At 39.7% G+C, this 27278-nt stretch overlaps 1 protein-coding gene across 1 annotated transcript in view; it reads left to right on the top strand.

Annotated features, from left to right (window-relative positions):
* Window positions 1–226: 226 nt before the first annotated feature.
* The window catches only part of LOC106086784 (uncharacterized), a 137983-nt gene continuing 110931 nt past the window's right edge, over window positions 227–27278 (top strand). The window contains exons 1-2 of the mRNA XM_013251587.2: window positions 227–507; window positions 6911–7127. Of these exons, the coding sequence (XP_013107041.2) occupies window positions 241–507; window positions 6911–7127 (484 nt within the window). The 5' untranslated portion in view covers window positions 227–240. The remainder of the gene's footprint in view (window positions 508–6910; window positions 7128–27278) is intronic.

Raw genomic sequence — 27278 nt, 5'->3', positions numbered from 1 at the left:
TTTGTGTGCCTATCAAAATCTGCCTTTTTGAGGGAAGTTTTTTTTTTCTAATACTGATTTGCATATTTCACCCCCCGTTTAACGCATGCCAACATCCATTTAGCACATCTTTAACAGAGTTTAAACAACAATTCTTTTGTGTCATGGTGTAAAGAGTGAATATAGACTTCAAAAGATTAAAAGAAAGCAAAGAAAAAAAAAAATATTTAAGATTACCCCTTTTGAGATAATCTGGCAAAAATGCACATAACCAGTGAAGTGAGTTCTACCACCTCCAACAACTCTTCGAAAAAAGGCAGTCGTAGTGCCAATCATGAGAATAACAATAATTCCAGTACAACAAATAACAACAACAACAACAGTAACAGTAATAATAATGGCTCCGCCTCAAAAAAGGCGGTGGATACAAGCCCCTATCTAACACCGGAAAATCTTATCGAACGCACCGTTGATGTTCTGCTAGCCGAACATCCGGGCGAACTTGTTAAGACTGGATCACCACACATTGTAAGTTAGAGCACAAACCATTTCTAGTTTTTTTCCACTTTGTATTGGCTTGCCCAGAAAGTAATTGCGGATTTTTCATATAGTCGGCGTTGACAAATTTTTTTACAGCTTGTGACTCTGTAATTGCATTCTTTCTTCTGTCAGTTATCAACTGTTACTTTTAGATTGCTTTAGAAAAAAAGTGTAAAAAAGTTTGATTAAAGTTCATTCTAAGTTTAATTAAAAATTAATCTACTTTCTTTTAAAAATCCGCAATTATTTTTTGGGCAACCCAATTTGTTTAACAAGTAAAAAGGTAATTAAGTTCGGCTGGGCCGATATTTTTGATACCCACCATTTAGAGTGTACGAGTATATATAAAAGTAAAAGCGTCCTAAGTTCGGCCGGGCCGAATCTTCTATACCCTTCACCATGGATCGCATTTGTCAAGTTCTTTATATGACTTTTTCGAAAAGAAAAACACCAGTCATAGATAAAAACCAACTTCAAAATTTCAGGCAAAACGAGTAATAATTGCGCCCTCCAGAGGTTCAAAAAGGCCCTCCAGGGGCTCAAACTGGGAGATCGCTTTATATGGCAGCTATATCAGGTTATATACCGATTTAGACCATACTTAGAACAGTTGTTGGAAGTCATACCAAAACGACATATGCAAAATATCAACCATATTGGATAAGAATTGCGCCCTCTAGAAGATCAAGAAGTCTAATCGGAAGATCGGTTTGTATGACGGCTACATCAGGATATATAGAATGATTTAGGCCATTCTTAAAACAGTTGTTGGAAGTTAAAATAAAACACTTCGTGCCAAATTTCGTCCAAATCGGATAAGAATTGCGCCCTCTAAAGGCTCAAGAAGTCTATTCGGGAGATCGGTTTATATGGCGGCTATATCAGGTTATGGACTGATACAGCAATACTTGGCAAAGTTGTTGGAAGTCATACCAGAACACTTGTATAATTTCAGCCAAATTGGATAAGAATTGGGCCCTCTAGAAGCTCAAGAAGTCAAGACCCAAGATCGGTTTTTATGGCGGCTATATCAAAACATGGACCTATTTTGCCCATTTACAATCCTAAATGACCTACTTTAATAGGAAGAGGGATGGACATACGGACGGACAGACGGACGGACAGACGGACGGCCGACGGACGGACAGACGGACGGCCGACGGACGGACAGACGGACGGACAGACGGACGGACGGACGGACAGACGGACGGACGGACGGACGGACGGACAGACGGACGGACAGACGGACGGACAGACGGACGGACAGACGGACCGACAGACGGATGGACAGACGGACAGACGGACGGACAGACGGACGGATAGACGGACAGACAGACAGACGGACGGACAGACGGACGGACAGAAGGACGGACATGGCTAGATCGACTTAAAATGTCATGACGATCAAGAATTTATGTACTTTATTGGGTATTAGACGCATATTTCGAGGAGTTACAAACGGAATGACGAAATTAGTATATCCCCCATCCTATGGTAGAGGCTATAGAAACATTTCTTCAATATATCTTAGATATGAAAATCAATTTGTGTTTGTTTGTTTGTATGCTTGTGTGTTCCTTATAGACTCAGAAACGGCTGCACCGATTTTCTTGAAATGCTTACAAATGTCGCACAATGAACCTGTGGTATCTGAAGAGGGGGCGGACCCTCCCCCTTACCCTAATTTTCAGAAACGCCAGATCTCGGAGATGGGTGGTGCGATGTAAGCGAAATTTTGTGTGCTCTCATATAGTACCCTAAAAATTACAAATTTTGTATCCCAATTTCGGATGGGGTACCTAGGTTGCCCGCCCCACCCTAAAACCTATCAAACATATATTTAGACCAATCACGACAATATGGGACTCAAATGAAAGTTATTTAGGATAAGAAAACATATCTGATATTCAATTGTCAAACCAAGTGTTAGGGGAGCACCCCTATCCCCAAAACACCCCTAAATCGGACACATTTACCGACCATGGCAATATGGGACTCAAATGAAAAGTTTTTCGGAGTAGAATACGAATCTGATATTCAAATTTGGGACAAAGTTTCTGGGGGTACACCCCTTCCCCAAAACCCTCCCCCCCCAAACAGGACTTATCCACTGACCATGGCAATATGGGGCTTAAATAAAAGGTATTTGAGTGTGGAATTCGAATCTGGTATCCAGATGGGTGGACCAAGTGTTAAGGGGCCACCCATCGCCGAGAACATCCCCCACAGAAGACAAATTTACGACCATAGCAATATAGGGCTCAAATGGAAGGTCTTTGGAAGTAAAGCACGAATCTGATATCAATGTTCTGGAAAAGTGTCTGTGGGACCACCCCACCCCCTAAAACACCACCCAAATAGGCAGCATTTGCTGACCATTGCAGTATGAGGCTCAAATAAAAGGTATTTTAGAGTAGAACACGAATGTGATATATATTTTCAAAGCCAAGTCACTCAGTGGCCACCCCATCCCCCAAAACACCCCCCAAACCGGTCATATTTGCCGACTATGGAAAAATGGAGCTCAAATGAAGGATATTTGGGAGTAGACCATGAATCTAACATCAAAATTCGAGACCTACTGTCTAGGGGACGTCCCACCACCATCATAAACCCCAAATAGGACGTTTTTGCTCACCACGACAATTTGGGTCTTCAAGACAGTGGAGCTCGTTAATTCATAGTTTTTAGGGCCCATACCCCAAACCGGACATATTTGCAAACTTTTCAATAAGGGGTTTAAGTGAATGGTATTTGAGATTAGAAAACGAATTTGATATCCAATTTAGAGGCCAATGGCAACATGTGGTTCAAATATATGAAAATAGAGCACGTTGTTAATATATTACCAGGGCTTAGTGTTTGGGGGACAACCGCTCTCCCCAAAACACCCCTAACTCGGGCATATTTATCAGGTGGAAATGCAGCATTTATGAATTCATAGCACTTATATCGAAATAAAGTCTGATTAGGATCAAACTCCTCAAGGCCGTTGGGGGGTTTAAGAGAATTCATTGTTCCAAATTTTAGGGAAATCGTGTAATATATGTATGTTTTATGGGAGGAACACCTTTAATCGAGTGATGGGTCTATATGGTCGCTAAATCTAAATATGATCCGTTCTGGCCTATACATGGTAGGGATGCTGAGAAGACTAACAAAGCTCACTGTGCTGAATATCAGCGAAATCGGGTTACAAATGTACACACTATGGTGTCAAGACCTTAATTTATGAGAGCGGTCCATGGGGGGTATCATTGTGATCCGATTTGAACCACACTCGAAAAGAATGTCTCACAAAACTCGAATGCCAAAGTTTTTGTAAATTTTGCCCCATGTACATTCCAATAAGGAACAGGGCAAACTTTTGACATGTCAATGAGTACTGTACGATTCAAGTTTAAGCTCAATAATAAGAGAACTCTTTTAAAGCCCGAGTCCCAACGGAGCACAGTAATATAGAACCGAAAAAAACTAGCTGAACATTTATGCCGTGTGAGAACGGGTGAAGATATTTCCTTTTAATTTGGAATAGTAAGAGCTGAGGTGTTAACGGAATCGTGTGCAAAATTTCAAGGACCAAGGCAGACGGGACGCTTTTTGGCAGGCCCTAAAGTTGGTCACCTCGGTACTCCGAAATTTTTTTTTGCGACTGCCAACAATAATGCCAAAATAATGCCCAATACTGATTTTCAGAGAATAATTACAAAAAATCCGATTGAAGTCTACTATATCTCGTCTTGTTTCGGGAATATTCGTTATTTATTTTTTTTTTTTGAAATTTTGACCAAGACGTGCTTTGTATTTTGTAATTTACGAAGGCATTTGTGGTTTGATTTTCACTTTTACGCATGATTTGAAATTGTGATAAAGTTTACAATGACTTTGTGTCCACATCTGGTAATTCAGTTAAAAGTTCTACAGTTTGAAAAAGTTTATTTTTGTCTGTTCGTCTCTCCGTCTGTCCATCCGTCGGCCCGTCTGTCGGTTGAAATCACGCCACAGTCTTTAAAAATAGAGATACTGAGTTGAAACTTTATACAGATTCTTTTTTTGTCCATAAGCAGGTTAAGTTCGAAGATGGGCTATATCGGACTATATCTTGATATAGCCCCCATATAGACCAATCCGCCGATTTAGGGTCTTAGGCTCATAAAAGCCACATTTATTATCCGATTTTGATGAAATTTGGGACAGTGAGTTGTGTTAGGCCTTTCGACATTCTTCGTCAATTTGGTTCATATCGGTCCAGATTTGGATATAGCTGCCATGTAGACCGATCCTCGGATTTAGGGTCCTGGGCCCATGAAAGCCACATTTATTATCCGATTTTATTGAAATTTGGGACAGTAAGTTGTGTTAGGCCCTTCGAAATCCTTCGTCAATTTAGCCCAGATCGGTCCAGATTTGGATATAGCTGCCATATAGACCGATCCTCCGATTTAAGGCCTTATGCCAATAAAATCCACATCCAAAATCCGCTGAAATTTTGGGCAGTGAGTTGTCTTAGGCTCTTCGACATATTTCTTCAATTTGGTCCAGATCGGTCCAGATTTTGATATAGCTGCCATATAGACCGATCTCTCGATTTAAAGTTTTGGGTTCATAAAAGGCCCATTAATTGTCCGATGTCGCCAAAATTTGGGACAGTGAGTTCAGTAAAGCCCCTTGATATACTTCTGCAATATGGCCCAGATCGGTTCAGATCTGAATATAGCTGCCATATAGACCGATCTCTCGATTTAAGGTTTTGGGCCATAAAAAGCGTATTTATTGTCCGATGTCGCCGAAATTTGAGGCAGTGAGTTTAGTCAGGCTCTTCGGCGTCCTTCTTCAATGTGGCCCAGATCGGTTCAGATTTGGATATAGCTGTCATATAGACCGATCTCTCGGTTTTAGGTTTTGGAGCCAAAAACGGCGCATTTATTGTCCGATGTCGGCGAAATTTGGGACAGTGAGCTGTGTTAGGCTCTTCGACGTCCTTCTTCAATTTAGCCCAGATCGGTCCACATTTGAATATAGCTGCCATATAGACCGATCTCCCGATTTAAGGTTTTGGGGCCATAAAATTCGCTTTTATTGTCCGATTTCGAAGAGATTTGGGACAGTGCGTTGTGTTAGGCTCCTCGACAGTTTTCTGCAACTTGGCCCACATCGGTCCAGATTTGTATATAGCTGCCATGTAGACGGATATCTCGATTGGTCCCATAAAAAGGGCATTTTTAATCCGATTTCACTAAAATTTGATACTAAAAAGACCAATATTTTGTTATACACAATTGAACAATGACTGGTACATATTAGTATTTGGTCCAAATCGGACCATATTTTTTTTTTTTTGAAAAGGACATATTGTATGGGTTGCCCAAAAAGTAATTGCGGATTTTTTAAAAGAAAGTAAATGCATTTTTAAAAAAACTTAGAATGAACTTTAATCAAATATACTTTTTTACACTTTTTTTCTAAAGCAAGCTGAAAGTAACAGCTGATAACTGACAGAAGAAAGAATGCAATTACAGAGTCACAAGCTGACCGACTATATGAAAAATCCGCAATTACTTTTTGGGCAACCCAATATGTGCGTTTAAGTAAAATTTGCAAAAGATAGTTTTTTCAATAAAGACTTATCAATAAAAATAAATTTTTTGGCCAAAAAATTCGAAAAACAAAATTTTTTTTCACTGTTTTTTTTTGCAGCAAAATCGTTGTAAACTTTATTACAATTCCAAATCATATAAAAAAATGCTAATCGAACCAGAAATGCCTTTGTAAATAGCAAAATACGAAGTAGGTCTCGTGCAAAGCTGCAAACAAAAGAAATAAAATACTTCAAGCGGCCTCTTTTGGGGGGATTTTTGATCACTATCTAGCAAAACATTTTGAATTTCGGTGCACAAACGAAGAGGTGCCCATATACAAAAATGCTAATCGAACCAGAAATGCCTTTGTAAATAGCAAAATACGAAGCAGGTCTTGTGCAAAGTTGCAAACAAAAGACATAAAAGAATTCAAGCGGCCTCTTTTGGAGGGATTTTTGATCACTATATAGCAAAACATTTTGAATATCGGTGCGCAAACGAAGAGCTGACCAACTTTAGGGGCCTACCAAAAGGCGCCGGGACAACTTGAAATTTTGCACACAATCTTGCAAACACCTCAGCTATTGCCATTTCCGTTTTCTCTTCTCATTCTCACACGGCATGTTTTTTTGCGCCTTAGCTGCTTGATTTCAATGATCTTTCCATCAATCATTTGTCCATGGTTGCGTATGATACACAATGATCAGCGTGGGAATATCATACATACGCCCCGTGGGCGTATGCTGCTTATTGTTATTATTATCATAAATGATTTATATTCGACTTTATCAAATATTTCCTTCCTTTTTCAGGTCTGCACCACACTACCCACACATTGGCGTTCCAACAAAACTCTGCCCATTGCCTTCAAAGTGCTCGCCTTAGGCGAAGTGATGGATGGCACGATTGTCACGATACGTGCTGGCAATGATGAGAACTTTTGTGGCGAATTGCGTAACTGTACGGCAGTGATGAAAAATCAAGTGGCCAAATTTAATGATTTGCGTTTCGTAGGCCGCAGTGGGAGAGGTAAGTGAACAGGAATAACAACAACTACACAAGAAACAACCACAATGGCAACAAAAATAGACAAAAAATGCCTCCAAAAGAATCCCAAAAAAAACCGAACCTTATTGAAAATAAAATGGGAACAGCAAAGGAAAAAAAAACCTTAGAAAATGAAATTGAAAAAGAATCTCAGCTACCCAGACGTTTTAAATGAGACCTAGCAGTCTTGGCAAACAGTTTTGCGGGGGTTGTAGTCAGTCTTGTTTCTTTGAAAGACGACCAAATGATTGCGGCATGATTTGCTGCCAATTAAATTGAGGAAACGAAAGATTGTCACTCTTGTTGCTACCATTTATCTTCTAGAGTGAATGAATTTTTTCACCATAGAGGGGAAGCAACATCTTTTCTTTATTCTGAAGATAATATTAGTGGCTCTGAGATACATGTCATTGTCACGTTGGCTGAAGTCTTTTCGGAAATTGCCATTTGTTAGTCTTTGATTTTTTTGATTATTAAGGGGGTAGTATGATAATTTTGTGATAATTTCGAAAAACAAAAGCTGGTTAAGTCGTGCAGGAAGGCCGTTAGATTGAAAGAGGAGGCATTAAGAAAATGGCGTTCAAATAAAAATGCCAGTAATGAATTGCCGCGCAAACAGACAAGAACTTCGTGTGTCAGTGTACTTAGACGTGAATAGTTTTTCCACGAACAGCATCTTCGTGCCAAAGTTCTTGCTTCTGCAAGGGGAAGTAAAAATTTTTGGTCGTTTGTGAAAAGAATCAAGGACAACTCATCGTCTATCCCAACTCTCATTAAAGACGACCAGATATTCACTGACCCGGTTGATAAGGCTAACCTGCTGGCTGACATGTTTGCGGGAAATTCTTCCCAGTCGGAAAGCGATCAACCTCGTTATTGGAGACGTATCTTTCTTCCATGCCTCAGATATATTTTCGAACACATGGAGTCAAAAGGGTTCTTGCAGATCTCGACGTAAATAAATCCTCCAACCCGGATGGCATATCATTCACTTGTTCTATGCAAGAGTTCTTCGATGCTCGCTCGTCCTTTACGCAATCTTTTCAATTTTGCTTACTGAGCAGGTGTTTTCCCGGCGCGTTGAAAGATCGTGAATGTGCAACCTATCCCCAAGAAGGGTGAGACAACCGACTTTCCAAGGTTATGGAAAGTCGGTCGACACTTTCCAAGGTTATGGAGAGCATGATCAATTACCAGTTTGTGAGATACTTAGAATCCAATGGTCTTCTTAGCTTCAGATAATATTCCATTAGGTCTGGGTGACTAAAATGATTTAAATCTACTCAAGGCTTCCTTCACCATAAATTCTTTGATCAACCTCATTATTCCAAAATTCGGATGTTTCCGTGAGTCCCGTCATATCTTGGGCTAAATGCATTTTCATCAAAAGCCTCAACATGTCTTCCGTTGGCTCTTGTCTCACCTCCATGTCTTCTCTTTTTGAGAGAGATTTTTGAGAGAAACTTCATCTTGACGGTGCACAGTAGGCCAAAAGGCAAAAAAATTGAAAATAAATCTACAACTTCTTTACTGTTAATCTTAGCGGTACAAAATCTTCTAGACATTTGTAGAGGAGGACATAGGCTTTCAGGAAAGTGCTGATGTAGGTCCATATCTATAATACAGGGTGTGACACAGAGTGTCAAATTTGACCACTTTTGGCTTTTTTTCAAACTTCTGGAGACCATAACTTTTGACATGACTTAGGACTCTAGACATGATTTAAGACTCTAGAAAAAGAGCTTGACGAGATCTCAAAAAATGATGTATGAATTGTTTAATTGCTATCGACCTGTTTGCAAAAATGCTTCCAGAAGGTACATTTTGCCGCTTTGATAATCTTATTGTATTACTTGAGCCGTGTGCAATACACATCCCAATAAACTTTCGTTTTTTTACGACATGCTCTGTTTTTAAGTGCGGACTTCTTTGCCACAATTGCGAATCTACCCGGCCATCCAGGGTTTTTCTTGGGCTGTTTTCCTTTCTCGAAGAGTACAGCTATCTCCGAAAGACTCCACTAAAGCAGTCGTAATCCTTTTGACATTGTCGTCGATGTCCTCTGTGCCTTGACAATCGAATGTTTAAGTATTCAAGAATTCTGCCAAGGTTTGACCCCGCTTATTAATGTTGGTGCTGCCCCACGAAATATGGTGAGAGTTCGCATCGCACCCTATTGGTACCTCATTTCTTGTCTGGTTTGCCTTCCTCACAAGCCGTTGAAGCTCCGATGTGGGTGGCGGTGTCGGAGAGTCGAAAAGCAGATAAAGTGATGTCAGGCATGCTCCACCGTCTTCCTGTCTTATCGCTGTTGGGGATATAAATAATTTACATTTTTATGACAAATTACGCAGATCCTCGGCCGAGTACCAGTGTTAGCATAGAAAAATTGATAGTTGATATGGTTCAGTCCAGAAACTTTGTTGCAGGTCGTCCATGGCTTCTGAATTAAGGCAATATATTGAGTTGCCCAAAAAGTAGTTGCGGATTTTTCATATAGTCGGCGTTGACAAATTTTTTCACAGCTTGTGACTCTGTAATTGCATTCTTTCTTCTGTCAGTTATCAGCTGTTACTTTTAGCTTGCTTTAGAAAAAAAGTGTAAAAAAGGATATTTGATTAAAGTTAATTCTAAGTTTTATGAAAAATGCCTTTACTCTCTTTTAAAAAATCCGCAATTACTTTTTGGGCAACCAATAGATATTGCCCTTGCTGATTTTCTCCTTCAGAGCATGTGTAGTTGTCTCGCTCCGGTGGAGGTTTATCTGAATGACTTCAATCATTGGTCCTTCAGTAACTTGGCTTAGTCCTCCAGTAAAAAGGCTTCCTGGAAGTCGGTCTCATCGTCGACTTCCTATTTGTCACGCTGTATTGAGCCACCTAACTCTGCCCTGCCTGATGTTGCAATATTAAGGATTTGGCAGATGTCTTTCCCATCTTGAGAATGTCGGTGCTGATCTCTTGGATGTGGGTGATGGTCACATAGTCTACTTGAGAGAGTCGACGATCTTTTTTTTTTATAGTCGTGTCCCTTTTAGTTAGGCTGTATTGAGTTTCCCGTTCCTGTTCTGTCTGATGTTGTTATATTAGGATCATATGATATTGGGAAGACTAAGATTGGTCTTCCCAATAACAAGAGAGCCATTGGTGGTCTCGTCATTGTCCCCCTGTTAGTTAGGCGGTATTGAGTCACTGCACCGCCTGATGTCTCAATATGGGGATTCTTGCGTTTCCTAGTCTTCCCAAGCTTGAAAAAGACAGCCTTGCCCTCATGGAACTCCACACCTTAAGTCTTGTCACGAAGACTTGATCAATGCGCCCCACAAAGGTGGTCCCTTCCTCCTTCTTCTCCCTGTGAAAGACCTTCCATTTCTTAGCGGCCAAACCTTGGTTTTGCTTGCCTAAGAATCCCAACATGAGTAACGTTGCGAATTTGCTGCCCATCTCTTAATGTAGACCATTGCCTTTGTGAGCTGGGAGATGTCCATAATTTTCACCAGGTTCATCATTTTCACTAGGTCCATCATTTCCACCAGGACCCCCACAAAAGTAGTCTCCTTCCTGTGAAAGACCTTCCATTTCTTCGCGGCCAAACCTTGGTTTTGCTTACCTAAGAACCCCAACATGCGTAACGTTGCCAATTTGCTGCCCACCATTTATTGAAGACTGTCGTCTTTGTGTGCTTGGAGATGTCCCTCATTTTCACCAGGTCGAGCTTTGTGCCCTACCAGCGTGTGCGGATACTTCCGACGAGCTTTTTGGAGGTATCAATACATTCTACTGATGCAAAGCGCAGCTAAAAGATGTCTCATCCATACTCGCAGCTCATCATTTGTGTGGGTGAACCCTCTTCAAAGTTCCGCTGGTTCACCAGATTCCCCACTAGAAACCGATGATCTGGAGGAATCCTACCGGCTGCACTGATGACTTCATAACCCAGCTAACAGCTTGATCCGACTTTGTCTGTCTTCTTACATGTCTGCACATAGATGTACGAAACATACGACAATTCGTACCAAATCCGGAAGGAAATCGGTTCGACAAGTTTGAGGGAATTTATTTTTTTTTGTTCCGACATTAAAGAACGAAATCGTAACGATTTCTGTGCGACGTGTGCGTTTTGTCTGATTCATTTTCCGTCTACGAATTCGGTGCCATTTTGGGTACGATCAGTTGTAAGACAATCGTCAAGAAATTGGTTCGAAATCGGAACGATTCGTTGGCAAAATCGTCCGCATTTTGTAAGACATTCGCCGAGAAATCGGTCCGTCTACGAATTCGGTGCCATTTTGGTACGATCAGTTGTAAAACATTCGTCAAGAAATTGGTTCGAAATCGGAACGATTCGTCGGCAAAATCGTCCGCATTTTGTAAGACATTTGCCGAGAAATCGGTCCGTCTACGAATTCGGTGCCATTTTGGTACGATCAGTTGTAAGACATTCGTCAAGAAATTGGTTCGAAATCGGAACGATTCGTTGGCAAAATCGTCCGCATTTTGTAAGACATTCGCCGAGAAATCGGTCCGTCTACGAATTCGGTGCCATTTTGGTACGATCAGTTGTAAGACATTCGTCGAAAAATTGGTTCAAAATCGGAACGATTCGTTGGCAAAATCGTCCGCATTTTGTAAGACATTCGCCGAGAAATCGGTCCGTCTACGAATTCGGTGCCATTTTGGTACGATCAGTTGTAAGACATTCGTCGAAAAATTGGTTCAAAATCGGAACGATTCGTTGGCAAAATCGTCCGCATTTTGTAAGACATTCGCCGAGAAATCGGTCCGTCTACGAATTCGGTGCCATTTTGGTACGATCAGTTGTAAGACATTCGTCAAGAAATTGGTTCGAAATCGAAACGATTCGTTGGCAAAATCGTCCGTATTTCGTAAGACATTTGCCGAGAAATCGGTCCGTCTACGAATTCGGTCCCATTTTGGTACGATCAGTTGTAAGACATTCGTCAAGAAATTGGTTCGAAATCGGAACTAATAATCTGATGTAAATATGGTACAGATCGGACTATATTTAGATATAGTTGCCATATATACCGATCTCCCGATAGGGGTCTAAAGCCCATAAAAGCTTAATTTATTAACCGATTTGGCTGAAATTGAAAACAGGAGATTATTTTAAGCCTCCCGACATCTGACCAAAATATGGTTCAAATCGGACTATATTTAGATATAGTTGCCATTTAGACCGATTTGCCGATAAAGGAATCTGAAGCCCATAAAAGCTATATTTATTAGCTGATTTCGCTGAAATTTAAAGCGGTGAGTTATTTTAAGCCTCCCGACATCTGACCTAAATATGGTACAGATCGGACTATATTTAGATATAGCTGCCATATAGACCGATTTGCCGATAAAGGGTCTGAAGCCCATAAAAGTTTAATTATTTAACCGATATCTCTGAAATTTAAAACAGTGGGTTATTTTAAGCCTCCCGACATCTGACCCAAATATGGTACAGATCGGACTATATTTAGATATAGCTGCCATTTAGACCGATTTGCCGATAAAGGGCCTGAAGGCCACAAAAGCTTTATTTATTACCCGATTTTGCTGAAAATTGAAAACAGGAGGTTATTTTAAGCCTCCCGACATCTGAACAAAATATGGTTCAGATCGGACTGTATTTAGATATAGCTGCCATTTAGACCGATTTGCCGATAAGGGGTCTGAGGCCTATAAAAGCTTTATTTATTACCCGATTTTGCTGAAATTTGCAACAGTGGGTTATTTTAAGTTTCCCGACATTTGACCTAAATATGGATAAGATCGGACTATATTTAGATATAGCTTCCATATAGACCGATCAGCTGATAAAGGGTCTGAGGCCTATAAAAGCTTTATTTATTATCCGATTTTGCTGAAATTTAAAACAGGAGGTTATTTTAAGCCTCTCAATATCGGACCTAAATATGATACAGATCGAACTATATTTAGATATAGCTGCCATATAGACCGATTTGCCGATAAAGCGTATGAAGCCCATAAAAGCTCTATTTATTAGCCGATTTGGCTGAAATTTAAAACAGGAGGTTATTTTAAGCTTCCCGACATCTGACCCCCATATGGTTCAGATCGGACTATATTTAGATATAGCTGCCATATAGACCGATCTCCCGATAAGGGGTCTGAAGCCCATAAAAGCTTTATTTATTATTCGATTTCGCTGAAATTTGCAACAGGGAGTTATTTTAAGCCTCTCGACATCAGACCTAAATATGGATAAGATCGGTTCATATTTAAATATAGCTGCCATATATACCGATCTCCCGATGAAGGGTCTGAAGGCCATAAAAGCTTTATTTTTTACCCGATTTTGCTGAAATTTGCAACAGGGAGTTATTTTAAGCCTATCGACATCTGACCTAAATATGGTTCAGATCGGACTATATTTAGATATAGTTGCCATATATACCGATCTCCCGATAAGGGGGTCTGAAGCCCATAAAAGCTTTATTTATCTCCCGATTTCGCTGAAATTTGCAACAGTAAAATATTTTAAGCCTTCTGACATCTGACCTAAATATGGTTCAGGTCGGACTATATTTAGATATAGCTGCCATATAGACCGATCTGCCGATAAAGGGTCTGAAGCTCATAAAAGCTTTATTTATTAGCCGATTTTGCCGAAATTTTAAATGCAAAATTCAACAGTGACTTATATTTATTAGACCACTCAATGTCCGTGCCGAATTTTGGGTGCATAATTTCTCCAATTTTCACCAGATTGTGGCGAAAGGGGGTTTACATATACACCCGAGGTGGTGGGTATCCAAAGTTCGGCCCGGCAGAACTTAAGGCCTTTTTACTTGTTTTTTATAAAAATTAAAATTTACCAAAATATTTTTAATCACCATGTATATAATTTCTGGAAGTTTTCTAGATTATTTCATACTTCCCTCCTGGCCATTCAATGTCTCTTGTCTTCCAACCTCACTTATCACCAATGTCCCCAACATCGTTAAACCTTGAAAATGAAAAAGGAAAAAAATACATTTTTCCAAAGCCAAAGGACAAGAAAAGAATCACTATAAACGAAAATTAAATCAGCGTAACTGTTTATTCAAATCCCCGCATCATTGGCTGTTTGCTAAGTGATTTTGTTTTCTACTCCCCTCCACCCCTCATACGTTAAGAAATCTTGTCCTTTTGTTGGACTTTTCACATTCATTTTCTTACGGTCATGGAAGATTTCAATTTAAGACCCATGGACTAAGAGGGGAACGAAATAATTTCCTAAGATTTTTTTACTTGGGGTCTTTCTAGCCATCATCTTGCGTTGACAATTGCTCATTAAAAGTGTCGTTTTTCGTTAGGGGTTTTAAAATGCACCACCACCATGCCATAATGACTGAGGAATAACGCACTAGCACTGACCATTTAGGTATTTCATCCCCAAACTTGAAGTCATTTATTTGAATTTTTTTTCAGTTCTTTTTTTGAAAATAGCGAGGGTTGCATTTTGCCTTAGTTTTTTAATTCCCTGTGACATTTTAAAGTGGCCCATAATTTCGATTCGAATTTCCTTTAGAGTTGTGTGTGTGTTTTTGAAATTTTTGTCAGTTGTTACAAAAGTTGTTGAGTGGATTAAAAACTGTATCCTTTTTTTAAGCATTTGTAGACAAGTCGTTTTTTTTTATGAAATTTACAGAAGGATTACTTGGGTCACTGGTGGATTTTGTTTTCATTAAATTTTTTAAGGTTTTTGTTACAACTTATTCTTCATTTGGAAATCCCATGTTTATTTGTTAATTTATTGGGATTAGTTAGTCATTTTTTAATGGGATATTTTTAAGGGATTTATTTTTGGCCTGTGGGAGAGAAGATATGAAATAATTATTTTCAAGGAAAGTTGTTGTTTAGGGTATTTTTGGAATTTTAAAAGGCAAAAAATTCGAAAATAAAATTATACCAATTTTTTTAAAAGCAATTTTATAATCTTCTTCTTTGATTATGTTTTCTTTCTTTCTTATGAGTGTCTTTTCTTATTTCTCAACTTTGTCCCATTGTCTGTAGCAATTAAGGCCATTCATATGAATATTTAAAAATATGGTCTCATATGTGACTAAGATTATGAATAATAATTTTAAGCTTCGGGATAATTGAATTTGCACACATTCCTAACATTCACTCAATTGTTCAATGACCTGGTGTCCCATTCCTCCTCAAACACCCTAGTAACTTGTAGCCCATTTCACCAAAAGCCGCCATCATCAATTTCGATGCCAAAAATATTTGATTATGTGTTAAGTAAATTTAATAATTCAACACCCTCTAAAGAACAACAACCCACGGTATTGAAATTTCTTAAAACACCCCGTCTCCCTAGCACCTCCTTTAGGCAAAAGCAACAAAAAACACACATGTGAAATATTTAAATAATTCATAAAATTTGAACTCATACAGACAAGAGGAAGATATTTGCTGTTTGTGTTGGTATTGGTATTGGTATTGAACCGCCATAACCTCTTGTTTTCGCCTAAGTATGAGTAAATATTTTCTAATGGTGCTAAAGAATTTATTTGAGTGAGCACATATGCCATGTGTGTGTGGGTGTGTCGGTGTATGTGTTAATATAGCCCCACACGCATATTTGGGTATCTTTGTTTGCTTTGCTATTCATGACTGCAGTGGGTTTTTGTGTAGGGAGGTAGCGAGTGTGTGTGTTTAATCTGTTTGTGTGGGTAAGAGAATTCTGTGAAATCGTGACTGCAATTAAATTCCTTCGATTTTCCAAAATGAAACGAAAAAGTAAAGGAAACATTCCAAACATATTCAGAATAATGTTTATGCGTGTGAGTGTGAGGACAATAGAGTGTAACGAAAAAAAAAACAAGTCAAATCGAGGATATGCAATAACCACGGATATCTTCTTATATATAAAAATCAATTTGTGTTTGTTCGTTTATTTGTATGTTTGTGTGTTCCTTATAGACTCAGAAACGGCTGAACCGATTTTCCTGAAATTTTCACAGATGCTGCATAATGATGCCGTGGTGAAAATAGGGTACTAAATTTTTTGATATCTGAAGGGGGGTGGACCCTCCCCCTTAGCCTAATTTTCAGAAACGCCAGATATCGGAGATGGGTGGTGCGATTCAAGCGAATTTTTTGTGCTCTCATATAGTACCCTAAATTTCGGATGGGGTACCTAGGGGGGCTGCCCCACCCTAAAACCTACCTAACATATATTTAGGCCAATCACGACAATATGGGACTCAAATGAAAGGTATTTAGGATGAGAAAACGTATCTGATATCCAATTGTCGGACCAAGTGCTAGGGGGACCACCCCAAGCCCCACCCACACCCCTAAATCGGACATATTTGTCGACCATGGCAATATGGGACTCAAATGAAAGGTATTTGCGAGTAGAATACGAATCTGATATCCAAATATGGGGGGCCATCTCTCACCTAAAACATCCCCAAAGGGACAAATTTACGACCATAGCAATATGGGGCTTAAATAAAAGGTATTTAAATGTAGAATATGAATCTGATATCCGAATATGGGACCAAATGTTTGGGGGGCCACCTCTCACCTAAAACATCCCCCAATAGGGGACAAATTTACGACCATAGCAATATGGGGCTCAAATGAAAGGTCTTTGGGAGTTAAGCACGAATTTGATATCAATATTCGGGAAAGTGTCTATGGGGCCATTTAAAAGTCAGCAAAAATGTGTTGTTTGCTAGAAGCATTTGACTGGTTTCCCGAATAGCGATTTCAATTTCGACCAAGAAATATCATCAGCGGGAGGTGTCAAATGGATCATGGTCTTAAACTGATACAAGAATCAAATTAAATAAAATTTAAAGATTAAAACTGAAAGCTTATGAAAGTTAAATTAGACATAAACAAGAAAAAGCGCGCTAAGTTTGGCCGGGCCGAATCTTGGGTACCACCACCACCATGGATTCAGCTAAAAATATACCCTTATTAACTGAGTTTGTATATGAATTGTTTTGGTCTCAAAAAGTCATATCAGGATATCGGTACTTAGGGGGGGCCTATATCACCATATTGACCGATTCGCATAAAACTTGGCACTCATGTTGTAAATCACAAGATAGGGGTTTGGGCCAAATTTCAGTCGAATTAGAAGCAAATTTAGGCTTCTAAAGGCTGAAGAAGTCAAATCCGGGGATCGGTTTATATGGGGGCTATATCTGTTTAAAGACGAATTCAAATCATACTCAGCGTGGATATTGAAAGTCAAAACACAAGTCTTTGGTCCAAATTTCATCCAAATGGAATGAAAATTGAGGCTTATAAGGGTTCAAGAAGCCAAATCCGGGGATCAATTTATATGGTGGCTATATCCAAATCTGATATATGATATACCGATATGGCCCGTTTGCAATTTCTAACGACCTACATCAATAGTAAGTATCTATGCAAAATTTTAAGCGGCTTACTTCAAGCATTCGATCGCTACCGCGATTTCGACAGACGAATGGTCAGACGGACACTGCAAGTTCGACTCAGAATGTCGAGACAATCAAGAATATATAAACTTTATGGGGTTTCAGATGAATATTTAGAAGTGCTTCAAATGGAATGACTAGATAAGTATATCCCCAATCCAGTGGTGGTGGGTAAAAAAATAAACCGATCTGAACCATATACGACACGTATGTCGAAAAGCCTAACATAAGTCACTATGTCAAATTTAAGTGAAATCGGATTATATATGCGCCTTTTAAGGGGCCAAGACCTTAAATCGAGAGATCGGTCTATATGGCAGCTTTATCCAAATCCGGACCGATCTGGGCCAAATTGAAGAGGGATGTCGATGGGCCTCAAACAACTCACTGTCCCAAATTTCGGTGACATCCGACAATAAATGCGCCTTTTATGGCTCCAAAACCTTAAATCGACAGATTGGTCTATAACACAAATCACTGTTCCAAATTTCGGCGATATCGGACAATAAATGCGCCTTTTATGGGCTCAAAACCTTAAATCGAGAGATCGGTCTATATGGCAGCTATATCCAAATCCGGACCGATCTGGGCCAATTTGAAGAGGGATGTCGAAGGGCCTCAAAAAACTCACTGTCCCAAATTTCGACGGCATCGGACAATAAATGCGCATTTTATGGCTCCAAAACCTTAAATCGACAGATTGGTCTATATGGGAGCTATATCCAAATCTGAACCGATCTGAGTCAAATTGAAATAGAATGTCGAAGGGTCAAACACAACTCACTATTCCAAATTTCGGCGAAATCGGATAATAAATGCGCCTTTTATATCCACAAAAACTTAAATCGAGAGACGTTCAACCTATCGCAGATGTCAACAATGGGTGGGGGGCCTGATGCCATGATCGTACAATCGTCCGCTTATGATGCGGTCTCTATGCTTACTGAAAGGGGGTGGAATGGAAGATAGTTAGAGTTTAAATAGTGCCGGAGATATCACCCCACCTTGGAGATATCTCAGTGGTGGGGTGAGGGCACTGTTTAACCTCTACCTATCCTCCATTCCACCCCCTCCAAACAGCATAGAGATCATATCATATGCCGACGATTGTACGAACATGGCATCAGGCCCCCCACCCATTGTTGACATCTGCTGTAGGTTGAACATTTGCCTCAACGAACTTTCTCATATTTCGCAGCAAGAAATCTGAAGATATCTGCCATCAAATCTTCAGTAGACCGATCTCTCGATTTAAGGTTTTGGACCCATAAAAGGCACATTTATTGCCCGATTTCTCTGAAATTTGAGACAGTGAGTTGTGCTGGGCCCTTCGACAGTCTTCTTCAATTTGGCTCAGATCGAACTAGATTTGGATATACCCGCCATATAGACCGATCTCTAGAACCAGACGATTATGGCCAGACTGTAGTCCACTTATGCGGGGTTTGTCAGTCTGGCCATTAATTGGGACACAGTTACCAACCGGTGGTATGTTCACGTTGTATGGCTCTATCTCGTTAGCACCGGACCTGATTGCTATCCCCATGATGGTGTAGGGGTCACTAGCGCCAAGTGCAGGCGCTAAGGAATAGCGGTAGGCCAATCCCTACCCCTACTCCTTAAGGGATCCTAACGTAGTTGTATCCATGACAACTGTGTTGGCCAGCTTTGTCTCCTGGATCGATGCAACCAGTATGTTCTTACGACTCATAAAATCCACAATCTCGTCGATCTTGCCTCGGAGACCGTTGTAATTCCATTGCAAAAGGATACACTTCCCGGCACTGGCCTAGCAATATTGGGGCTGGGATGCTGCTGGTGCGTATATTGCTACACGGGAGAGGTCGGGGGGTCACATAGTCCGACGACGAGGACGCTTGTTACCCACTGCTGTCTATGCACCTCGCTATAGCACCTTGCAACGTATTCAGTGTGGCTATACTCTCGTAGTTATATAAGGCCAGAGCAAGATGTACCCTCTCCATGCACCGGTTACACCTCACCGACACCGACCAATGATGGAGGCGATTCTGGCAAATCGAACAGCACCAGGGTCCATGGTTCTTTTCAATCCCGGCACGGACCAGAAGCGCGCGGAGAGGGCATATGCCTGTCCCATGACGAAGAAAGAACGAACACGTACACTGAGGCGTCAGTCCTTGCCGATTATGATTCCATCGGGTTAATCCAGGGCGTACAACCGGCTATCATGGGATTTTGCATTTTGCAAGATTTTCATTTGATTTGGTTTTGGTTTGTAGGAATTTAGTTATAAAAGGTTTGTAATATATCTACGGAATTTTAGAATTTTATCCTATCGTGATCTCAAAATTTGACATTCGTATGTGTCCTATGTCCTTTCTGGCTTGCGTATGCCATAGCAGATACTGTGTTTGTCGATGATCAACAGTCGCTGCGCTGCAGTGGCAGTGAAGCAAAAAAAAGCAAATTATAATGAATGCCTCAATACATAGACATAACGTATAAGGAGTTTCCATGGCTCGTTTGCTTGCTATTTATTAGAATGTGTTTGAGTATGTGTTTTTGTACATCGATTGTTTATCTAATAAAAACAGAATTTAATTGTGAATATTTGTCTTTGAGCAAATATTTGTTATTCATTGCAGAAATTCGATGCTTTGGCAACAGAGAATACAAAAAGTGCCAAGGACAGCGACAGCGACATCGACATTGGCGACGGCAACGACAATCACAATTCAATTTCTAATATCAATTTGTTTATTGAGGATTTATAAACGAACGCATATTTGAAGAGTAATCCACACACATGCATACACGAAAACATTTCTCACTCACACCCATAAATCTAGGCACAGTTGAAGCAGAGGCCATAAGTATACCATATGCAAATATGTGCAAATATTCACATGATTGTGTGCGTTAGTCATATAAGCGTTTATGTATTCAAAATTAATCCGTAAAAATAACCTTTTAATCATATGAAAATGATATTAAATCTTATTAAATGTGATTAGCAAGAATGCTTGATTAAAAATTAGGGAAATAAGAAAAAATTGACATTAAGAAAGAATTCTCACAAGTTTTTTCGGCAAAAAAAAAAGTAAGAGCATGCTAAGTTCGGCCGGGTCGATATTATATACCCTCCACCATGGATCGCATTTGTCGAGTTCTAAGCGCGGTATCTCTTTTTAGGCAAAAAAAAAAAAAATATTGAATAAGAACTGTTATGCTGAACATTGTAGAAGTCATTGTGTAATATTTTAGTTCATTCGGATAAAAATTGCGCCTTGTATGGGCTTAAGAAGCAAAATCGGGAGATAGGTTTTTATGGGAGCTGTATCAATCTATTGATTGATTCAGACCATATTGGATACGTATGTTGAAGGCCAAATCGGATGAGAATTGCGCCCTCTAGAGGCTCAAGAAGTCAAGATCCAAGATCGGTTTACATGACAGCTATATCAGATTATGAACCGATTTAAACCATACTTAGCACAGTTATTGGAAATCATAACAAAATACCTCATGCAAAATTTCACATAAATCGGATGAAAATTGCGCCCTCTTAAGGCTCAAGGAGTCAACATCCAAGATCGGTTTATATGACATCTATACCAGATTATGAACCGAATTAAATCATATAGTTGTTGTAAGTGATAAAGGGTCTGAAGCGTGTAAAAGCTTTATTTTTTATCCGATTTCGCTGAAATTTGATACAGTAAGTAGTTTTAGGCCACCCACCATCTGACCCCAAATATGGTAAAGATCGGACTGTATTAAGATATAGCTGCCATATAGATCGATGTGCCGATTAAGGGTCTGAAGCTCGTAAAAACTTTATTCATTACCAGATTTTATTGAAATTTGAAATAACAGTGACTTATATTTATAAGACTACTCAATATCCGTGTCGAATTTGGTTGCATAAGTTGTCCAATTTTCAACGGATTGTAACGAAAGGGGGTTTTTATATATACCCCAGGTGGTGGGTATCCAAAGTTCGGCCCGGCCGAACTTAATGCCTTTTTACTTGTTTGTTATTGATTTGATTTTCTGTTATCGTCCAAATGTTTGCAGACAAATCAAAAACCAATAAACCATGGCAAATAATTTCAAGGTGAAGTTGAAAATCAAAAAACGAAAATAAATGCTTGTTAATAAACAAAGTTTTTTTCCCCCTCTTACCAAAAAATAAATCTTTAAGGCAATTCAGGTTATACTAAAGAAAAACAGTGAAAAAAAAATCCAGACATTGTGGATGCTCGTTTTTGGGTGGTCCACTTCAGTCATTTACTTAGCAAACTTGGAGTAGGCCATAAGTGTTGCCTTTGGTATAGGCATTCAGCAGACAGACATTTTGTACCACCCTCTTAGACCACATAGCTTGGTGGTGTATTTGTGTTTAAGTTTAGGAAGGATCAGAAAAAATAATGAAATTCAAATAAAGTTCAAAGGAATTTCCCCAAAAATGCCAAAGGGAAGTGGAAAAAAAAAACATCAACAACAACATCAACTTACATAGCAAGGCCAGCAAAGGCAGCTTAATCCTTGGCACAAATAAAGATTGGAATAATGAAGAATATTAAATTTTTAATGATCTTTAATGGATGGCGGAAGTTTGGCCTGAAGAAAATGGATAAATGGTGAGGAGCAAAAGAAAAACAAAAAAGCTCCAAAGCACAAAGTAAAGAAAATACTCCATTTTTTCTCAAAAGGCAGCTACAAAAAAAAAATGCCCACCCTCCCAGCTTCCTTTTCGATGAAAGAGGCGAAAATAATGAAGCATTTCTAAAATCACAAAAACACAACAGGAAGTTCGTAAAGGAAACCGGATTAAGGCTGCTGCAAGCAGCGGAAATAAAGTTAAGTGGCACAGGTGTGTTGGGTTTATTTGTGTTTGTAGTGGTGCTGGTATGAATATAACATAGATTTTTCTAATACTTGAGCTTTTTCCCTTCTATTTTCTTAAAATTCAATACAATATCTGAGGGGTTCATTATGATTAAAAAGTTATGTTATTTTAATGAAGACATTAATAGGAAGGGAGGGAGAGAACTGGCAATGAAAACGCCCACATAGGTTGATTGTTCAAATATAGCAATTAGGCATTTTTGGTATAGCCATGGAATTATTACCTTGAAATTAGCTGGGAAAATCCATTTGAGGTTTTTCATTATACTCGATTCATATAATTGTTGGCCCTTGGTTTGCTTTTCTCTTGAAGCTTATACCAAAATTGGGGACCCTTATATTTCCATTTGACTGATCAATATTTTAATTAACTAGCATTTGTTGCAGGTGTTGTTATTGTTGAAGTCGCAGTTGCTGTTGCTGTTGCCTATTTTGTGTATCATTAAGACAAGCAATAAAGATTTTAATTAAATTTATTTCGCATTATGACAATAATCTTCTTTTAATGTTTTCATCCATCCTTTGCAAATGTCAAGCCATGTGAATAGTTGTGTGTGTGTGTATGTGTTAGTGTGCATCGTGTGTATCGTTGCATCTGTGTTATGTGTGGTGGCTATAAATTGTAGATTGTTGTCCAATATAAGACATTGCGCATATAATGCACAGATACGAGAGTGTCATTCAAAATAAAGGGAAGTCAAAACATGCCAAGTTCTGTCGTGCTGACTCTTAGGAATTGCTTGCAGTAGAAACGCTCAAAAAGTCAAATTGAGATGAAGGCAGATATATGGGATGTAAAGCTGAACAAAGATCGGATGTTTGGAGGTCATAGAAATCATTGTGCAAAATCCAACCAAATCAGATAAGAATTGTGTCATCAATAGGCTTAGCAACTAAAATCCACCGTTTTTGTAGTGGGTATGAAGAGAGTATGAATGTGACATGTATGCATCATTTCACCTACATAAACCTTATGCTCTACTAAATCTCCCATGAAAATTCCATTTAAGGAACAAGGGATACCTCTCTCATATCAATGAGTACAGTGCGTTTAACATAAAGGATCAATTGGTAGAAAAGTTTTAACACGGCAGAATACCTCACAAATGTAGCCAGTATTAGTAAGGGGATAACCACCGCTGATAATTATACTGTGGAACAGGGTATTATAACTTAGTGAATTAGTTTGTGACACCCAAAAGGAAGAGGAATAGGCCCATTGATACCGATCGACTCAGAATCACTTTCTGATTCCATTTAGCTATGTCCGTCTGTCTGTCCGTCCGTCTGTCTGTCTGTCCGTCCGTCTGTCCGTCCGTCTGTCCGTCCGTCTGTCCGTCCGTCTGTCCGTCCGTCTGTCCGTCCGTCTGTCCGTCCGTCTGTCCGTCCGTCTGTCCGTCCGTCTGTCCGTCCGTCTGTCCGTCCGTCTGTCCGTCCGTCTGTCCGTCCGTCTGTCCGTCCGTCTGTCCGTCCGTCTGTCTGTCCGTCCGTCTGTCCGTCCGTCTGTCCGTCCGTCTGTCCGTCCGTCTGTCCGTCCGTCTGTCCGTCCGTCTGTCCGTCCGTCTGTCCGTCCGTCTGTCCGTCCGTCTGTCCGTCCGTCTGTCCGTCTGTCCATATTAATTTGTGTACAAACTACAGGTCGCAGTTTTCATCCGATCGTCTTCAAATTTGGTACATGCATGTTTTTCGGCCTAGAGACGAAGCCTATTGAAATTGGAAAACATCGGTTCAGATCTGGATATAGCTCCCATATATATGTTCGTCCGATTTGCAGAAATAATGCAATAAAATGGTCATTTGTTAACCGATTCTCTCGAAATTTAGTATGAAGGATTTTTGTATGACTGTCAACATTACTGGTGAATATCATGGAAATCGGTTCAGATTTAGATATAGCTCTCATATGGATATATCTCCCGATTTTCACTCCTAGAGCCACTGCAAGCACATTTATTGACCACTCTTGCCAAAATTTTGCTAAACGCTTTCCTCGATGACTGCCACAGTATCTGAGGAGCTTGCTCGAAATCGGTTCAGATCTGGATATAGCTCCCATATATATGTTCGTCCGATTTGCAGTACTAATGCAATAAAATGATCATTTGTTAACCGATTCTCTCGAAATTTGGTAGGAAGGATTTTTTTATGACTCTAGACATTACTGGTGAATGTCATGGAAATCGGTTCAGATTTAGATATAGCTCTCATATGTATATATCTCCCGATTTTCACTCCTAGAGTCACTGCAAGCACATTTATTGACCAATCTTGCCAAAATATTGCTCAACGCTTTCCTCGATGACTACCACAATGTACATAGAGTTAGGTTAAAATCGGTTCAGATTTAGATATAGCTCCCATATATATGTTCGTCCGATTTCCAGTAATATTGCAATAAAATGGTCATTTGTTAACCGATTCTCTCGAAATTTAGCAGGAAGGATTTTTTTATGATTGTCAACATTACTGGTGAATTTCATGGAAATCGGTTCAGATTTAGATATAGCTCTCATATGTATATATCTCCCGATTTTCACTCCTAGAGCCACTGCAAGCGCATTTATTGATCAATCTTGCCAAAATATTGCTCAAAGCTTTCCTCAATGACTACCACAATGTACATAGAGTTAGGTTAAAATCGGTTCGGATTTAGATATATGTTCTTTTGTTAACCGATTCTCTCGAAATTTAGCATAAAGGTTTTTTTTATGACTGTCGACATTACTGGTGAATTTCATGGAAATCGGTTCAGATTTAGATATAGCTCTCATATGTATATATCTCCCGATTTTCACTCCTAAAGCCACTGCAAGAACATTTATTGACCACTCTTGCCAAAATTTTGCACAACGCTTTCCTCGACGACTACCACATTATCTGAGATGAGTTTGCTCGGAATAGGTTCAGATTTGGATATAGCTCTCATATATACGTTCGTCAGATTTTGGGTTATTTTCCATAATGTTGTCATTTGTCAACCGTAGTTTTTACAGTTTGAACAGATTTGCTCGCCGAGGTCCATCAAAATTGGTTCAGAATTGGATATAGGTCCCATATTGTACTTATGGGGTAGATGTAGGGTATTATACAGTCGGCACCGCCCGACTTTTGCCCTTCCTTACTGGTTTTTCTGATGTTTATGCCGGGGTTCGAACCAAGGTGTTTGGCGGCATGGGCGAGCATTCAAACATTGGTCTGCAAATGGGCCTTTTATGGTCTATATGGCAGCTATATCCAAATCTGGGCCGATTTAAGCCAAATTGCAGAAAGTTGTTGAAGAGCTTAGCGCAACGCACTGTCCTAAATTTCGACGGCATCGGATAATAAATGCGCCTTTTATGGGCCGAAAGCATTAAATCGAGAGATCGGTCTATATGACAGCTATATCCAAATCTGGACCGATATGGGCAAATTAAGGAAAGATGTTAAAGGGCCTATCATAACTCACTGTCCCAAATTTCGGCTACATCGGACAATAAATGCCCCTTTTATGGGCCCAAAGCATTAAATCGAGAGATCGGTCTATATGACAGCTATATCCAAATCTGGACCGATATGGGCCAAATTAAGGAAGGATGTTAAAGGGCCTAACACAACGCACTGTTCCAAATTTCGGCGAGATCGACTAATAAATGCGCCTTTTATTGGCCCAAAGTATTAAATCGAGAGATCGGTCTATATGACAGCTATATCCAAATCTGCACCGATATGGGCCAAATTAAGAAAGGATGTTGAAGGGCCTAACACAACTCACTGTCCCAATTTTCGGCGACATCGGACAATAACTGGGCCTTTTATGGGCTCAAAAACTTAAATCGAGAGATGAGGTCTGTATGGCGGCTATATCCAAATCTGGAACCATCTGTGCCATATTGCAGAAGTATATCGAGGGGCTTAACTTAACTCACAGTCCCAAATTCCGGTGACGTCGGACAATAAATTCACTCTTTATGGACCCAAAACCTTAAATCAAGAAATCGGTCAATATGGCAGCTATATCCAAATCTGAACCGATCTGAGCCAAATTGAAGAAGGATGTCAAGGGGCTTAACTAAACTCACTGTCCCAAATGTCGGCGACATCGGACAATAAATGAGCATTTTATGGGCCCAAAACCTTAAATCAAGAAATCGGTCAATATGGCAGATATATCCAAATCTGAACCGATCTGAGCCAAATTGAAGAAGGATGTTTAAGGGCCCAACGCAACTCACTGTCTCAAGCCACATTTATTACCCAAATTGGGTAATAAATGTGGCTTTTATGGGCCTAAGACCCTAATTCGGCGGATCGGTCTATATGGGGGCTGTATCACTCTGCAGCCTTCAAAAATTGAGATATTGAGCTGAAATTTGGCACATATACCTTTTTTTTGAAGCACACTGGCTAAGTTCTTGAACGGGCCATATCGGACCATATTTGGATATAGCTGCTATATAGACCGATCTGCCGATAAAGGGTCTAATGCCCGTAAATGCTTTTTTTTCAACCGATTTCGCTGAAATTTAAAAAGTGAGTATTTTTAGGGCTCCTAACATATGACCCAAATGTGGTTCAAATCAGACTATATTTAGATATAGCTGCTATATAGGCCGATCTCCCGATTAAGGGTCTGAAGCCCATAAAAGCTTTATTTTTTAACCGATTTCGTTGAAATTTCAAACAGTGAGTAGGTTAAGGCCTCCCAACATCTGACCCAATATGGTTCAGATTGGACTATATTTAGATATAGCTGCCATATAGGCCGATCTCCCGATTAAGGGTCTGAAGCCCATAAATGCTTTATTTTTTAACCGATT

The sequence above is a fragment of the Stomoxys calcitrans genome, chromosome 4 (genome assembly GCF_963082655.1).
Source record: "Stomoxys calcitrans chromosome 4, idStoCalc2.1, whole genome shotgun sequence".
NCBI classification, from domain to species: domain Eukaryota; kingdom Metazoa; phylum Arthropoda; class Insecta; order Diptera; family Muscidae; genus Stomoxys; species Stomoxys calcitrans.
The sequence above is the reverse complement of the archived record's forward strand: the minus strand, read 5'-3'. Positions and strand labels throughout refer to the sequence as shown.